This window comes from Narcine bancroftii, chromosome 3, assembly GCF_036971445.1.
Source record: "Narcine bancroftii isolate sNarBan1 chromosome 3, sNarBan1.hap1, whole genome shotgun sequence".
Taxonomy (NCBI): domain Eukaryota; kingdom Metazoa; phylum Chordata; class Chondrichthyes; order Torpediniformes; family Narcinidae; genus Narcine; species Narcine bancroftii.
In genome coordinates this window covers 165,143,317-165,161,005 of record NC_091471.1, presented here as the reverse complement: position 1 = coordinate 165,161,005, position 17,689 = coordinate 165,143,317, and the positions used below count along the sequence as shown (strand labels likewise).

Here is a 17,689-nt window from a genome sequence, read left to right as displayed (position 1 = left end):
TTTAATGAAGAAATTAGTAAGTTTTCTTTTACTCTGGGAAATGTGTATTGCTAACAAGGTCATTAACACCATACCTATTTCCCTGAAGGTGGCCCTTCTTGAACATTGCAGTGCAGCAGAGGATATGGCCACACACAATTTATATTTTGTGGCTGCCTTCACAAATGAGGGAGGAAAGCTAAGGACTGAGGTAAGAAGACTGAGTGTCAAATTTTGGATAGAATAAATAGTAAATGAGGAAATATCAAGTGAGCTGGCACCCTAAAAAGTAGATATATTGCCAGACTCAGGTGAAATATGTACAAGGCTGTTACAAGCTTGACTGCACAGGCTTTGAATACCCCCATCAGCCAAAGGAGTTGGAACAGGGTTCTGCAGCCTCTCCATATCCTCTGTACAATTTTCTTTTCCACTCAATTTAGTATCATTCGCAAACTTGTCTATACTACGCTCTGACCCCTATTCCAAATCATTAATGTAAATGGTGAATAGTTGCGGGCCCAGCACTGACCCCTGCGGCACTCCACTTAACACTGCCTACCGATCAGAAAAACACCCATTTATCCTGGCTCTCTGCCTTCTGTCAGCCAACCAATCGAATTCTCATTCTATGCCAATATACTTCCCCCGACTCCATTCATCTGTATCTTATTAATAAGTCTCTTGTGCAGCACCTTATCAAATGCCTTCTGGAAATCCAAATATACATCATCAACCTGTTCCCCTCTATCTACCACATCCATTATATCCTCAAACAAGACCTGCCATTTCTGAATCCATGCTGCGTCTGCCTAATTGAACCCCTTTCTTCTAAATGCCTCACTATTTCATCCTTAATGACAGCTTCAAGCATTTTCCCGAATACAGAGGCTAAGCTAACTGGCTGATAGTTACCCGTTTTCTGCCTACATCCCTTTTTAAAAAGTGGCATGACATTTGCTGTCTTCCATTCTGCTGGAACTGGCCCAGAATCCAGAGATTTTTGGTAAATGACTACCAACGCATCATCTATTAATTCCTGCCATTTCCTTCAGTACCCTAGGATGCATCCCAACAGGGCCAGTAGAGTTGTCCACCTTCAGTCTCATTAGTTTGGTCATCATTATCTCTTATGTAACAATTATTTTATCAAGGCCCTCACCTACCTTTGCATCACCAACAACCCTATTTGGCTGGCTGGACATCTTCCACCATGAAGACTGACACAGAATGTGTGTTCAATGCCTCGGCCACTTCCACATTACTCAATATCAATTTCCCTTTCTTATCTTCCAAGGGACCTGTATTGACTCTAGCCATCCTCTTCCATTTTACATGGTTACAAGATTCATCAATCTCATCAATCTCTGTGGGGAGAAGCGATTTCCCGCCCTGACAGTCCTGATTTTGAGGGTCCTGTACGTCCTTCTTAATGGTAGTGGGTCAAAAATACTGTGTGCTGGATGGTAGGGATCGTCAATAATGCATTGAATCAGACCTATTTCAGCAACACTTTTGGTGAATATGATCAATAGAGGAAAGAGAGACCCCAATGATTTTCTCGGCCATTTGCTGATCCTCTGTATCGATTTCCGGCCCAATGCTTTGCAGCCACCTTTCCACACAATGATGCAACTATGCCGATATCTTTTCCTTTGGATAAGTGACCAAACTGCACACAAAACTCCAAATTTGATCTCTCCAATGTCTTATACACTTTAACATCGCACCCTAACTCCTGTACTTAATACTTTTACGTATGAAGGCCAATGTGCCTTTCTTTCTTTATGACCCTATCTACCTGTGATGCTATTATTATTCTTGTTTGAAGAACAATGAACTGCAGTGGACCAAAAGATAGAAAATAAGACACTGCGTAGACCTGATTTAAATGGTTCCAACCTCTTTTCCCTTTAGACTTATTCACAGGCAATGTCCTATTAATGAGAACATTGCCCCAATTAATAGAAATAAATATTGCATGAAACAATCTTATCCACAGTTCAGCCAAAAATCATTCAGTGTGGTTTACAGTTTAGGTCCTTTATAGATAATTCATGATTCCAGCTGTGATATTGGTGGCATGCTGAGAGCAAAGTCAGTAAAGATCACTATCTGAATGATGAATAATGGAGAGTACCTGAGAAGATTTACTGCAGTTAACTACACACACTCTTGGTGGTCAGTTCAAAGGATTTAAGGACTAGCCCGAGATTTCAGACCTAAACTGTTGCCTATTTAATGTTGGGCCTCCGCCCTGAGAACGGCTACCGAGCGGATGGAAAAATGGGAACTTATCTTTCAGACAGCAGCCCTAAAAGGCTGCTCCAGCGGCCTATTCATATCCAGAGGCGCCTCGTAGTGCTCTCTGGATCCGATGGAGGCGGGGCAACTGGTGCCGTAGTGCCACCTGTCATAAAAGCGCTGCAGAGCAATGGCCATCTTCCCTACCCATAATCTTCCAGGCAACTGGAACAGCTCAATGGTTCCCAGAACAGTTCCAGCTGTGTGGCGGATTATGGGTAGGGAAGGCAGCCATTGCTCTGCCGCATTTTGAGCCGCAGAGAGAGGTCCTGAAGGCCAAAGCAACCTGGTGTGGCTGCCCCAGCTTGCACCGGCTGTCCCCGACGGCTCCCGCTGCCCCGTCGGCCCCCGTTGACAGCTCCCATTGCCTCGCCAGCCACTACTGACTGCTCCTGCTGTCCTGATGGTCCCCATTGCCCCGCTGGCCCCCCGTAGACAACTCCCACTGCCCCGACAGACCCTGCCAGCTCTCTCTGCCCCAAGGGCTCCCACTGCCCTGCTGCCCCTGACAGAGGGAGAGATGTGTGTGGAAAATGCGTTGCCCACCCCTAAACAGCCACTTAGCATGGCTGTACATTCAGATTGATCGGCGGAGGACTGCACTACAGAGATTATCCCTTTCCAGAGAGGGGTTGGAATATGGGGCTTGGAGACTGCCTCCGCACATTCTGAAAAGTAGATGATTATGCGTTTTAGTGGAATTTCTCCATCTTTACATCTCAACGTTTGGGCTGTCTGAAATGGCCTTGTGACATCTTTATTGGCACATGGGAAGTGTGAATCTTGCAACAGGAAAAATGCAAATGATACACAATCTTTGAAGCTAATCTCATTTATCCAGGTAAAGAGGATTCTAAGCAAGTATGGTAATGGAAAATCAGTCCTGAGTTTGGTCTCACAGCCTTTTGTTGAGCAGCTTTGCTCTGTCTGTTGCAACAGCAAGACCTCTCAGAGGCCATTTCAATTCTTCATACCATTGTCATGCTGATTTGTCTGTCCATGGCATCATGTGCAGTCAAACTGATGCCACCTGCAAATTGGAAGGCAGCACCTAAATTCCATCTGAGGACTCCAATCAGATGACATTAACCTTGACGTCCAATTTCAATTAGCCCCCACCCGCAATCTCTCTCTTTCCCTATCCATCTGACTCCTTTTCTCCAACTTCCTACTCTCTTCCCACTGCAGCGTTTTTTTTTGTCTTCTGACATTTCACCTGCATCCATAACTTCTTACTTTTTGCTGTGTTTCTCCTCTTGTCCCTTCCACCCTCCTCTCCTTTCCTCTTCCTCAAACTTTCATTCAGACGCCTGCCTGTTTTTGCTTCAAACTGACAAGGGCTCAGGCCCGAAATGTTGCTTGCCCTTTACTTCCTAGAAATGCTGCCTGACTAGCTGAGTTTCCCCAGCACATTTATGTATTGCACTCAATTGCAGCATCGGCAGACTTTCTTGTTTAAAGCTTTGTCTTGCGTTGGGCAAAATATTTTTGTGTCAGGATAGTTGCTGCATGTATGGCGATGGTGTTCTTCCACTTTTACATGAACATACCAAGGTGCTTTCTGGATATCCAGCAAGACATCTCAGTTGCTGGTCAAGCACTTGATCCCATCCTCCATCATTCGAGACTTCCCCTAATCAGAGATTAGTCGTGCAGAACCACAGTCTAAACAGATGAATGGGTCCAGAAGGCTGTGGTTCAGCAGGAATGCAAGCAGTAATTATTCTAATCTGTGTTGATGGCTAGATCTTGTCATTACAGAGATCTTCATTAGTTCAACAGAGAAATGACTGCCAAAGACCAATGTATCAATTTATCACTGAGCCACAGCTTTTCAATGTAGTATTATTGCATGTGTTATTATAAAAGGGGTGGTTGGCCTCAGATTCCAGCAGTGATCTCTCTTGTCTCTGAATGTGATCCATTGTGCTTCAGTATCTAATATTAGACTTTCTAACCATTGGTGCCAGTGTCTTCTGCTCCCTGGAGCAGCAGGAAATCTGACTCTAAACCATTCTTGTATTGTCACTCTTTTCCTTCAAGAAGTCCATCACAGCCACTTCTCTGAACGTGATTTTGCTTGCATCTCAGTCAGATTTAATTGAATTGCTTAAGTCAATTAAAAGATTTGTGTGTGTTGCTATCCAGGCAAGTCAACTTGTGCAGCAGGTCATACAATAATAAAACAAAAATACAGAATGTAGTGAATTATCAAAGGTGTGTTAAAAAGCAAAATGCAAAGAATAGCAAAAATTGCAGTTAAATGTATAATTTTGTTCACTCATATTCAATTCACGTGCGATTTAAAGAGCTGTTTTGCGGGAAGGGAAACGCTCGGTGGGTTCAAAGAGCATCAAGTCTGGACACAGGCTGAACACAGGTAGGATCTTTATTAAAACACACGAAAGAGGATTGCAATAGGGATAATAGACATGAATACTCTCAATCACAAAAACACATTATTATCAGTCACATCGGACATAACACTATTGATACCAGTAACTGCTTACACTCATATAAACACAATACAAGCAAGTCACATCAAACTTAACATAACCGATACTTGCAACTACGTATAGACTTACAAGCACAGTAATGCCCAAACACATCAGACTTAACACTACCGATACTAGCAACTGCAAACAGATTTATAAATACCAAGGATTTCTATAAGCTACACACTGTTCCTTGCTGATGCTGTCTAACAGCCCCAATCCCTGTCTACTGCACACCTTACCAATAGCTCCTCCAGCGTTATCCACAGTTGATGATCTGGAGTGGAGCAGATTTTGTCTCAGGACCAAAGAGCAAAAGAGAAACAGCTACTGCATGTGGTCGGCTGGGCCCAGGTAATCATTAGGTGATCAAAGTGACCAATGGTCAGGTGTGCACCAATGGGTAGGCGGAGTCAAACCTTGATTGGCAGGTGAGGCAACTTCTGACCAGGTTCTAGATGGAGAGGCCTCATGGTTCTTCACTATCTACATTCCCACCAGGTTGCAGATGGAGAAGTCACATCCACTCTACAGGAGCCTTACATTCAAAAATTTAAATGGTTGTTACAAAGTGCAAAGTTTGTACACATTCAGAGAGCAATTAGTTGGTACAATGCAAAGCCAAAAGAATTGTTCCATTTGGAGTTCCTTCAGAAGTTTGACAACAGCAGGAAAAAAAAACTGTTCATGAATCAAGTTGTGCATGATCTCATATTCATGAATTTACTTTCTGATGGGAAGGGGTTGAGGAGAATGTGGATGGGTATGGGATGTTGGTTGCTTTTCCGAGGCAGTAAGAGTTATGGATGGAGTCAACAGGAGTGTAGTGTATGTGTGATCACCTGAGCAAGGTTAACAATTCTCTGCAGTTTCTTAGTCTTGAGCAGGAAGTTCCCCTCCATACAGTGATGCACCCTGACAGGATGCTTCCAAAGGTGCATCTATAAAAATTACATTCCATTTTAAATTTAAATTTAGACAAACAGCATGTTAACAGGCTATAGTGCACTAACTGCTATGTCAACCATGTTTAGTGAGTTAAATGATCAACATCACTGTGTAACCTATTTTCTCTTCTGTTTGCTTCCTATCTATCTTTATGGCATCAACAAATTCACTGTTCAAGCTTTCGATGCCATCATTAAGAGTCATTCATGTAAATACAGTCGTAAAATATGGAGGCCCCAGGACCAATCCCTGTATCACATCACCTGCTATGTCTTGTCAATTAGACAAAAAATTATTTAAAAATTCAGAATTTATTAATGCCTCATTTAATGATGTGTTGAAACAAGCAATGGATATTCATTCTTTACCAGATTCTTTTTCTAATGCAATTATAACAGTCATTCTCAAGAAAGATAAAGACCCCTTAAAAACTGAATCTTATAGATCTATTCCTTTGTTAAATGTTGATTATAAAATTGTAGCTAAGGTTGTAGAAAATAGATTGGTGAAATATTTACCAAGTTTAATTCATTTGGATCAGGCAATATTGTGCAGACAATATTGCAAAATTAATTAGTTTGATTCATATTTCTCAGAAGAAATCCAATTTACCAATGGTCTTATCATTAGATGCCAAAAAGGCATTTGATTGGTTAGAATGGAGTTTCTTATTTAAAGTATTGGAAAAATTTAGGTTTGAACCCATCTTTATTAGTTGGATTAAATCTTCATATAAAACCCCTTCTGCAAGAATGGTGACAAACAGCCAAATATCATCATCATTTTTATTAAAGAGATTTACTAGACAAGGATGCCCTTAGTCCACAGCACTGTTTGCATTAGCTATTGAACCTTTAGCACAACTGATAAGACAGGATGGTTATATTAAGCGTATTAGAGTTAATTTTGAAGAATATAAGATTAGTTTAGCTGATGATGTTTTGATTTATTTATCAGAATCACAATATTCATAAAGATCATTATACGAGAGATTGAAACAATATGGACAAATATCAGGTTACATAATTGGGATAAAAGTGAGATTATGCCATTAATTGTTGGTGATTACACCCAATGTAAGAAAATTGTTTATTTTAAATGGTCAGATGAAATTAATTCATTGATAATTATTTAGATCATTTATATAAGTTAAATTATTTACCTTTATTTCATAAAATTAAATAGATGGAAAGATTTACCCATAACATTAATGGGTAGGGTTAATTGTATTAAGATGAATATTTTTTGCTAGAATTCAGTATCTTTTTCAACCTATTCCTTGTAAAGTTCCTCAGATTTTTTAAAAAAGATTTGAATTCTATAATTAGGAATTTTTTTGTGGAAAGGTAAAATAGTTAGGATATGTTAAAAAATTTAATTTGGAAATATGAATTGGGAGTTTTACAACTCCTGAATTTTCAAAATTATTATAAAGTAGCACAACTGAAGTTTATTAATAAAATGTTTGATTGGATAATCTGTTATTATGGGCCAATATTGAGTTAATTAAAATTAGTTGAGAAAAATATGGCACAATTTATCTATAAATGGAATACTAAGTTATTAATTGTTAATAATAATCCATCTATTTTGTGACATTTAATTGGATTATGGAACAGGATAAATGATGAGATAGGTACACTGGGAAAATTTTCAGGTAAAACACCTTTATATCAGAATAAACTTTTTCGTTTTACTCTTAATAGTCAGTTTTTGAAAATATGGAATCAGAAAGGAATTAAAACTGTACAAGATTGTTATGAAGCTGGTTAGTTTATTTATTTTCAGAGAATGAAAGAAAAATATGAAATTCCAAGTAATATTCTTTTTTGTTATTATCAAATTAAGGCTTTATTATTGGACAATTTTGGACATACTTTAAGATTACCAAGACAATCAAAATTTGAAATTTTGTTTACAGAAGACGGTACAACATTTTTTATTTCCTAAATGTATAAATTATTACAAAGTAAGATGCTTAAATTAGATATTCATAAATCGAGATTAAAATGGGAAAATATTTGGGAATAATAATTGATCAAGATTATTGGAGAATTATATGTAAGGCTAGTATGACTAAAATTGTCAATATGAGATATAGATTAGTCCACTATAATTTTATAGATCAGCTGTATTTAACTCCTCAGAAATTAAAGAAATATACTTTAATTTCTTCAGATTTATGCTTTATTTGTTGTAACAAAGTAGATTCTTTTTTGCACTTGGCTATGTGATAATGTTAATTTTTTTTGGATATGTCTTAAGGAATTTTTAGAGAAAGTTTTAAAGATTCAATTACCAATGGGTCCAACATTATTTTTTTTTGTTAGGTAATGTTAAAATGTTGAGTTTGAAATTGAGGCTGACTATGTACAAAATTGCATTTTTAAGGTTAGCAATGGCTGTAGCAAGAAAATGTATAGCTATAACTTGGAAAAATGAGATTGTTTGGGATTGCAGAGATGGAATTGCAAAGATGGCATTCAGAATTGAGATTATGTATTCCATTGGAAAAAAATAATGTATAATTTATGTGATAATTATATATTTTTTTCAAATGTGTGGAGCCCTTATTTGGATTATATGGGTTTAAAATGTTGAATTCTCTGTAGCTCGTTGTGGTGGTTTTACTCTGATCCATGGTGGTTGATTGTGTTTGATGGTTAAAATCTGGGTTTTTTTTCTTTCTTTTGGGGTTTTTGGGGTGGGAGGAGGGTGGGTGTTGAGGGATGATGGGAGAGTTTTTTTCATTTGCATGCATATATTCAAAATTTTATATAAAGTATTAAAAAAAACATTTACACTTACTCTTAATTCATTTAGCAGCCACCTTCCACCCCGATCTCGAATTCACCTGGTCCATCCATAATGGATCTCTCTGACTCCATCTCAGGAGAAAAACTTTGCAGTGACATACATTACAAATCCATCAACTCCCACAACTACTTTGATTACACTTCCTCATACCCTCTACCCTGGAAGGATTCTATCCCCTTCTCTCAATTTCTCTATCTCTGCTGCATCTGTTCCCAAGATGAGGTCTTCCAGTCCAGAACTTCTGAAATGTCTGCCTTCTTACACAAACCGTGGCTGCCCCTCCACCTCTGTCGACTCGGCCCTCACCCACATCTCCTCCATTTCCTACCCATCTGCTGTAGCCGCCTCCGAACCAGAGTCAACACATATAGAATCCCCCTTATCCTCACCTACTACCCCATCAGCCTCCATATCCAACACATTATCCTCTGGAATTTATGGAACTTACAAAAGGATTCCCCTTCCAGCCACATTTTCCTCTCTCTGACTTCTGTAGGGACCTCTACTTCTGTGACTCCCTCCACACCAATCCCACACCACTGCCCTGCCCCAAACTGGCACCTTCTCCTGTGGCTACAGGAAGTGCCACACTTATACCCAAACCTCCTCCTTCACCATAGTCTGGGGCCCCAAACAGGTCTTTCAAGCAAAAGAACACTTCATTTGTGTATCCGCAGGACAGGTTTACTGTATCCAGTGTTCCCTTTGTGGCCTTCTCTACATCGTAGAGACTGAGCGCAGATTTGGAGATTGCTTCTCTGAGCACCTTTGCTCTGTCACCACCAGTGACAGAGACATCCCAGGAGCCAACCATTTCAGTTATGTGTCACACTCCCATACTCACATCTATCCATGGCCTTATTGCACTGTCCCACCAAGACCACCCACAAATTGGAGGAGCAAAACCAGATTTTCCATCTGCTCACTCTCCAGCCAGATGACATTAACATCGTTTTTTATGGTTTCTCCTAACCTGCTCTCCCTTTCCCCTCCCACTTCCCTTCCCCTTTCCTGTTTTCCCCCCCCTAATTTTTAATTAAAAAAAAATATTCATACACAACGGTAACAGGCCATTTCAGCCCATGAGTCCATGTTGCCCAATTACGCCCAATTTACAAACAGTGAGAGGAAACCAGAGCCCCCGAGGAAAACCCCTGCAGACACGGGGAGAATGTACAAACTTAGACATTGACTTACAATGTGGGATTCAAACCTCAGTCACGATCACTGGCACTGTTAAGGGATTGCACTAATTGCTACACCAACCATGCCACTGACGACGCTTTTATTTAAAAATACTTCAACCGCGGGGTCTGCACTCAAGATGGTGGCGCATGTGATCGGCAGCAGCCAGGAAAGGTTACAGACTCGGTGGAAGCAGAGGACTGGCACAGGGCACCAGGAAACAAGGAGGGGACCCCCCCCCCCCATTTGAGAAGAAGCAGAGGAGATGACCCACGGGACATTGACCACGGCAGCAGACTGGTTAGGGGCTCTGAGGCTGAAGAATACACAGGCAGTGGGCTGTTGGCGACTCAAGGCAAAGAACCCATGTAGACTGTGGGCTGCTGGCGACTGCAGTCGAGGAATTCACACCGGTCTGCGGACTGCTGTAGGCTAGCTCAAGACTTGCTGAAGGATGACCATGCACCAGAAATAGGATGCGAGAAGGCAGATGAAAACAAATTTTGTGTAATATTGCACTGCCTTTACTACATGAAAATAAATTGAATCTTGAAAGTTTCCCCCCCCCCGCCCCCATGTTCTCTGTACTTAGCTTGTATGCTTGGTCACTAGATGGCAGAATTGAGCTTTGTACATGCATGCAATTTTCTCCAAGTTAAACTTAACAGTGCTTTTGCAAGCTTGAATTCAATTGCTAAATAATATAGTATTTACCTAGATTATCAGTTCTAAGATGAAAATATAAAAACTAAATGATAAAATAACAGACATCAATTTTGGCTCCATTATCAGTAGGTATTTGGTGTCATCATTATTGAGGAAGATTGCACACCAACAGCAGGTCAGAGAACTAATTTAGGCAAGTACTTTTCAATTTCAGAATCCTTCAGGCAGGTTGAATATTCTTTGCTCTTTCTCAAAGTACCTTTGGATCTTTGTAGAGAATGATGTGGGAATGCAAGGAATTAAATGATGCTTTTTTTTTGCAAGAATGCTGGGTGTAGGTAAGGGAAAAACTACATTTAGTTTTCTGATCCATTGGCTGTAAGCAATTACATTTAAGAGAAGCAGAAATTAATTGAATGGAAATGGGTATTGTACCTTCATTGTCGTATAATTGAAATACTACATTGCAAACTGCTGATGCAGAGGTAATTTAAAATTCTCATGCTTCACAGTAATTGTGTTAGAAAGATAGATTCATAAGCTAATGTAACAAGGTTTTATTTTAGCCTTAAGCTGCAGTGGCAAGACATATTAGGAAATTTCCTTCAGTTATATGAAAATGCATATTTTATAATACAGCTTGCGGGGTTAATTGTACAGAAAGGAATTCGTGGAGTGTTCCTGTTGGTTGATTTTTTTTAAACTTAAAAAAAAAAATTCATTTAAACTTGGTTAAAAGTTTCTTTCTGCATAATATGATTTCCATTTCTATCAGAAACTGGTAATCATACCAATAATATTCCATAGATATTCTCATTGTACACAGAATTGATGTGAAGTTTTGTATTGATGGTGACCTGACAAACTATTTAGAATTTTGCACATTACTTTGAAACATGTTTGACAGCTTGGGTGTGGGGTGGGGGTGGTGGAATGGCATGGGTTTGGTCTTTAACCCCAGATTTATAAGTGTCTATCCAGAAACTTCCTTCTGCTATATTTGCTAGTTGCAGCCATATTCTGCCTTCTAAGACTCACTTGGAGTCATGAGCGAGAAAAAAAAAACACACATTGCTGGAGGAACTTAATGGGTCAGGCAGCACCTATGAAGAAAAATGGAGCTGACATCTTGTCTTGATGTAGGGATTTGACTCAAAACATTGACGCTCCATTTCTCTCCTCAGTTGCTGCCTCACCTACAGAGATCATCTAGCAATAGGGTGGCATGGTTAGTGTGGCAGTTAAAGCAGTCCCAGCGACTGGGACCAGGGTTCTCTCTGTGTCTCTGTGCATTTCCTCAGGGTGCTCTGGTTTCCTCCCACTTTCAAAAAAAAATGTACAGGGGGTTGTTGGTCAATTGGGGGTAATTGGGCATTACAGGCTCATGGGCTGAAAGGGCCTTGTCTCCAAGCTGTAAGCCTAAATTTAATTTTTAAACAAATGCTCCAGATTCTGGCACATATTCTTCCGGCTTCGTACGTCACTGCAGTATGACCAGTGGCAAAGAGTTTTCCTCTGGTCTTGATGTAGGATCCCGACCTGAAATGTAGACTCTCCATTTCCCTCCACAGATGCTGCCTGACCCATTGAATTTCTCCAGCAGGATTATGATTCTTATGATCCAGACTCCAGTCCTGCGTCTTTCCTATGGTTCAAGGGTGACTTGATTCCACTCTTATCTCCCCCCACCCCTCCCCCCCTGAGTGTTTGAGTTCGCTGATGAGGCCAATGTTAGAAATGCAAGCTCAGTCACGGGCAGAGTGGAAGGTGTGCGACAGGCAGGTGGCTGGGATGTGTAGGAGGCGCTGCTCTCCTTGCGCTGTATCACTGGGCTCCCATTTTCTTTGTGGCCTTCGGATCTTCCTCCATTTTGAACAGTCAACATTGAAGGTAGAACAGTACAGCAGAGTACAGGACCTTCTGCTCACAATTAAAGCGGCACAGTTTCAGTAATGATTTGTGCAGCGCTATCTCTGAGCGAGGGATCTGGGTTCAAATCCAGCATTGTCTGGAAGGAGTTTGTGCATTCCTCCCATGTCTGCATAGGTTTCCCCTGGATGCTCCAGTTTCCTTCCAACCTCCAAAACATATGGGGTTCGTAGGTTAATTGGTGTACTTGCAGGGTAAGGCTTGTGAGCTGGGAAGGCCATTTAAAGAAATTGTGGTACCTACCTATATGTCTATTCTTCAACAATCTAACCTTTCCTTGCTTCAGTCCCTCATACTTTTTTTTTATATCCATATCCTATTCCTATTGTACCAGCCTCCAGCACGACCCCAACAGTGTATTCCAAGCACCCGCCACTCCCTGTGACAAAACACTCATCCCTGACATCTCTCATACATTTTCATCCACTCAAGGATCAAGAATTTCTACAGATTGTTAGTGACATAAATAGACATTGTATTTCATACAATATCCTTGAATCATTCTCTTTGTTCTCTTGTCTTGACACTGCTCAGTGCTGAGGCACTGCTTCTAAGGATGCACATTAAAATAAAAACAATGCAGACGCTGGAAATGTGGTTATAAAGAAGAACATTCTGCAAACACTTAGCAGATCAGGCAGTATCTGTGGAAAGAGAAGCAGTCGATGTTTCAGATCCAGGTCCATACATCTGAACTGAGAAAGAGAGAAATAAGTTAGTCTAGGCAGCAGAGAAAATGAGGGGATAGAAAAGGGGAATTTCTCTGATTGGGTGAAATAATGGGGTAGATTAAGCTTCTTGGTTTGCGCATTGTCTGCTGATGTTATGTTGTTCATGTCATGTAGAGTCTGTGAACTACTGTGGAGTCTGTGACCTGTTGTATTGTCTTTATACTATTGTGTAGCCTGTGTACTGTCATGTTTAGTTTGTACACTGTTACGTTGTCTGTGTAAAATTTGTAAAGTATGTGTACAAGGACTGCCTAAAGAAAGCTCTTGGTGCCTGCCACATTGACCATCGCCAGTGGGCTGATATCGCCTCAAACCGTGCATCTTCGCGCCTCACAGTTCGGCGGGCAGCCACCTCCTTTGAAGAAGACCTCAGAGCCCACCTCACTGTCAAAAGACAAAGGAGGAAAAACCCAACACCCAACCCCAACCAACCAATTTTCCCTTGCAACCGCTGCAACCGTGTCTGCCTGTCCCGCATCGGACTTGTCAGCCATAAACGAGCCTGCAGCTGACGTGGACATTTACCCCTCCATAAATCTTCGTCCGCGAAGCCAAGCCAAAGAAATAAAAGAAGAGAGTATGGTCTACTGTTGTTACATTGTATAGTTTGTGTAATATTTTGTAGTCTATGTAATGCTAAGTGGACTTTTACCCCCTCCATAAATCTTCGTCCGCGAAGCCAAGCCAAAGAGAATGTAATGCTAAGTAGTCTGTGTATTTTTGTACAACCTGTATACTGCTGAATAGTCTGTATACAATTGTGGAATCTGTGCTCTGTCAGTAGGTCTATTTACTTCTGTCAGTAGATCTATTTACTGTTGTATAGTTCGTCGGGCAGCAACCTCCTTTGAAGAAGACCGCAGAGCCCACCTCACTGACAAAAGACAAAGGAGGAAAAACCCAACACCCAACCCCAACCAACCAATTTTCCCCTGCAACCGCTGCAACCGTGTCTGCCTGTCCTGCATCGGACTTGTCAGCCACAAACGAGCCTGCAGCTGACGTGGACATTTACCCCCTCCATAAATCTTCGTCTGCGAAGCCAAGCCAAAGAAGAAGTCTTTGTAACAATGCATAGCTCATATATGTTATGTAGTACATGTAATGTTGCATTACCTGCATGTTAGTGAATTGCTTTTGTAATATTGTATACTGTTGTGGAGGCTGTGTACTGTTTTATAGTCTGCATACTATTGTATCATCTGGGTACTGTTGTAGAACTGTAAACTAATGAGAGCAGACATAGATGCCTACTTCTTACACAAGCATATTTCTCATAACTGCCAAGAGGAACCGGCAGAGTTTTGTTAATTACAGAGAGAGAATGAAAACACTTGCAGAAAGCACAATATTACAATTGTCATTGCTGAATTTAATAAGTAATTTGATTGGGAAAATCAAGTTGGTGCCAGATTCCAAGAAAAAATAGTTGTAGAATTCCTGTGGGATGACTTTTTAGAGCAACTTGTGGCTGAGCTGAAGAGGGAAAAGGAAATTCTGGATTGGGTTCTTTAGGTAAAGGAACCTGGAGAAGGTAGTCGTCATAATATGATAGAATTCACCCTACAGTTTGAGAGGAAGAAACTAAAATTAGATGTATCTGTATGCCAGTGGAATAAAGGGGTCTGCAGATGTAAAAGTGCTGGAGAAACTCAGCAGGTCATGCAACATCCAAAGAAAGAAAAAATAAGTTGACACTTCAGGCCTGAGCCCTTCTTCAGGAGCGGACTTTCTTTGACTTCCTGTGGATACTGCGTGGCTTGCTGAGTTTCTCCAGCGCGTTTGAGCACTGCACTTGACCCCAGCACCTGCAGATGTTCTTGTTAACCGCCAGAGTGAAACAAGTTTTTTTTTTCATTTTTATTCACATCTTCATTCAATAATTTGTCAAATCCAAAGGAATTATATTTCAATTTTATTAAATGTGAGATCGGGAGTTTTTATGTTTTCAGTGACAGGTGAATTAATTTCCATTGCACATTGTCATGGCTTTGTAAGTTATATTTGGTCTGGTTCAAGACTCAACGTAAGGAGCAGAAAATGTAAAAGACTAGCCATTTCCATGGTGGGGAAATGGGTTTGCCACTTCTCAGATGTTAAACAAAGGTTAAGACAGATCTTGTAGGTAGATGTATAAGATCACATTCACAAGTAAGCTCTTTATTCTGTAATTAACACAAGTGCTCTTTTCTGGACCTTATGTTGAAATCGTCTATCATATTTCCTAACTCTAAAGGTGATTAAATTTGAGGAGAACTTCATTGACAGTGAAAAGTTGTGAGGTGATTTTTAAAGGACATTTACATGTTCAAACCTTTTGGTTTGGCACTCAATGTTTTTACATGGATTCAGGCCAACAACTGAAGGCAAACATTCCCCTATTATTTCATTATCCCAACAAGAAATATGTCCCACTCAACAAGGAAGGATTATTCCTAATATATACCTTATATATTCTATTTTAGTATAATTTACATGTTGCCTTGGTCAAAATTTATAGATTATGGAGGACCAACAATGCACAAATCAACAGCTCTTTGAAAGTGCCAAGGAAGATTTGGTGTTGACTTTCAAGATCAATGGAAGCACCACATCTCTTAAGTTGGTTATGAACTCCTTAATTTTTATCTGGGCAATGTAGATTTGTAAATAAAAGAAAATGCTCATCCAGACTTTTGGACCTTTTAATATCTTTTCACTCATTGCCAATAAAAACTTACTTTTTCCTACATTACTAATGTATATATTTTCCTCCTTCCCTCCTTGCCTTCAGGATGTTTTAAACAGACTGGGATCATGTGACTTGGATGAGGATGACCTAATGCTGGACTTGGAGTTCTTGGAAGATCATCGTCACCTGTGTGAGAATACAGCTACCAAACGCGTTGGTGAGTTGTGTCATCTTTGATCCTCTGGTAGATGAGAGTTAGCAATCCAAATGTTGATGAGTTTGTGCAAATTCCCAATTAGGAAATATTTCATTGTGGTAATTCGTGCTGGTTGGAAGAGATACTAAAAATACTCTGGCTTCAATGGTTTAAGGATGTAAAGGCAACAGACAGGATGTATGAGAGGTTTATGGGGATGTTTGGACAATTATGGTTATAAGGAGGAACTGCCTGGGATTGAGGTGTGTTATTCTGAATAAAGGAGAGTGCAAGGAGGTGTGATTGTGGTCTAAAATTAGGAGATCTGACCTGGAGGAATGAGAGCAATGTGTTTCCCTTCACAAGATAACAAGGACCATATTCTTTATTTTTTAAAAGTTTTTAAAAGCAATGAGGCAGTTATGCTAATTCCTGAAAGAGAGGGTTATCCCACCATGAATAGCTTAAAAAGTTATGAGGAGATATCTTCGATAAAATCACTCCTCTCCCATTCTTCTAAACTGCAAGAAATCAAGTCTCGGCATCTTAGAAAAGTGGGAGAGGGGAGATCTTATTGAAATATATAGAATCTAAGGGGACATGATGAATTGGAGATGAAGATGTCTCCTCACTCATGACTCTCCTGTTAGTGGTAGAAGGGAAAGAGAATGAATGTGAGTGAGAGAAGGGAAATTGTGTGTATAAGTGAGGGAGGTGGGCAAATGTGTGTGAGTGAGAGGGGGATGTGAGTGAAGAAGGTTGGAGTATCAGAGTGTGTATGAGGGAAAGGGAGGGGGAGTATCTGAGTGAATGAGAGGGATTATCACAGGGAGGAGGGAGTATCAGAATGTATGAAGGAGGAGAGTATCAGAGAAAGTGAGGGAAGGGGAGTATCAGAGTGAGTGAGTGAGGGAAAGGAAATACAATAGTAGAGAGGTCATGATGCAATTGTACCAGATATTGGTGAATATTGTGCACAGATTTGGACAGCCATCTACTAGAAAAATAGTCATTAACTGTTCCCTAGATTTTGAGGACATAAGGGGAAATGGACCTGAGGGGCATCTTTTTCATGCAGAGGGTAGTGGGTATGTGGAATGAACTCTTAGAAGAGGAAAGGTTTGGAGGGATGTGACTGAATTCAGGCAAGTTGTGTTCAAGTTCAAGTAAATCTGTAACTAGGTGAAACAGTGTTTTGAAACAGTGTTTATCTGCATCAAGGTGTACCCAAAATACACAAACAATCCACACATCAGAATAATCAGACAAAGACATAAAATAAAACATAGATATTTTGGAATAATTTACTCAGTTACAGGATACCATTCACCGATCTTACATCCTGCAGGAAAAAGCTATTGCCCAGCTTGGCAGTCCTGATTTTGACGCCATTTTACCTCCTTGTTAATGGCATTGGGTTGTAGATACTGTGTGATCATTGGAAAGTGTTTTCAATAATTCAAAAAAATGAATATGACTGGCTTGATCAGCATGTACATGAGGAATCAAAGTGCCTCTTCGTGATGTACAATATGATTCTATTACTATTCCTTCACCCACCCACAGAAACTCAGAAGTTAATTCATGTAAAATCCCCAAAGGACCAAGTTCTTTCACCATGCGAAAGACCAAGTTCTTTTGACCATGCAAACTTGGACAAACTTTACATGATCTAGGCCCTCCAAATCACAATATTTTCCCTTAAGTCCTTCAGCACTTCCGATTGATTGGAAATAAACTTTCAGGTCTGTATTAGAATTATTAATTG

The 17,689-nt window shown here is 40.2% G+C and overlaps 1 protein-coding gene across 20 annotated transcripts in view; it reads left to right on the top strand.

The window, feature by feature from the left end:
• ccser1 (coiled-coil serine-rich protein 1) overlaps positions 1-17,689 on the top strand; it is a 1,096,421-nt gene that overhangs the window by 256,595 nt on the left and 822,137 nt on the right. For 19 of the 20 annotated variants that reach the window (XR_011353899.1, XR_011353900.1, XM_069925708.1 and 16 more), the window contains 2 exons: positions 89-190; positions 15,828-15,942. Coding sequence is in view for 18 of the 20 variants with exons in the window: in XM_069925708.1 (XP_069781809.1) it covers positions 89-190; positions 15,828-15,942 (217 nt within the window). In the remaining 2 variants the exon portion in view is untranslated. The remainder of the gene's footprint in view (positions 1-88; positions 191-15,827; positions 15,943-17,689) is intronic. The other variant, XM_069925705.1, reaches the window with a different exon arrangement.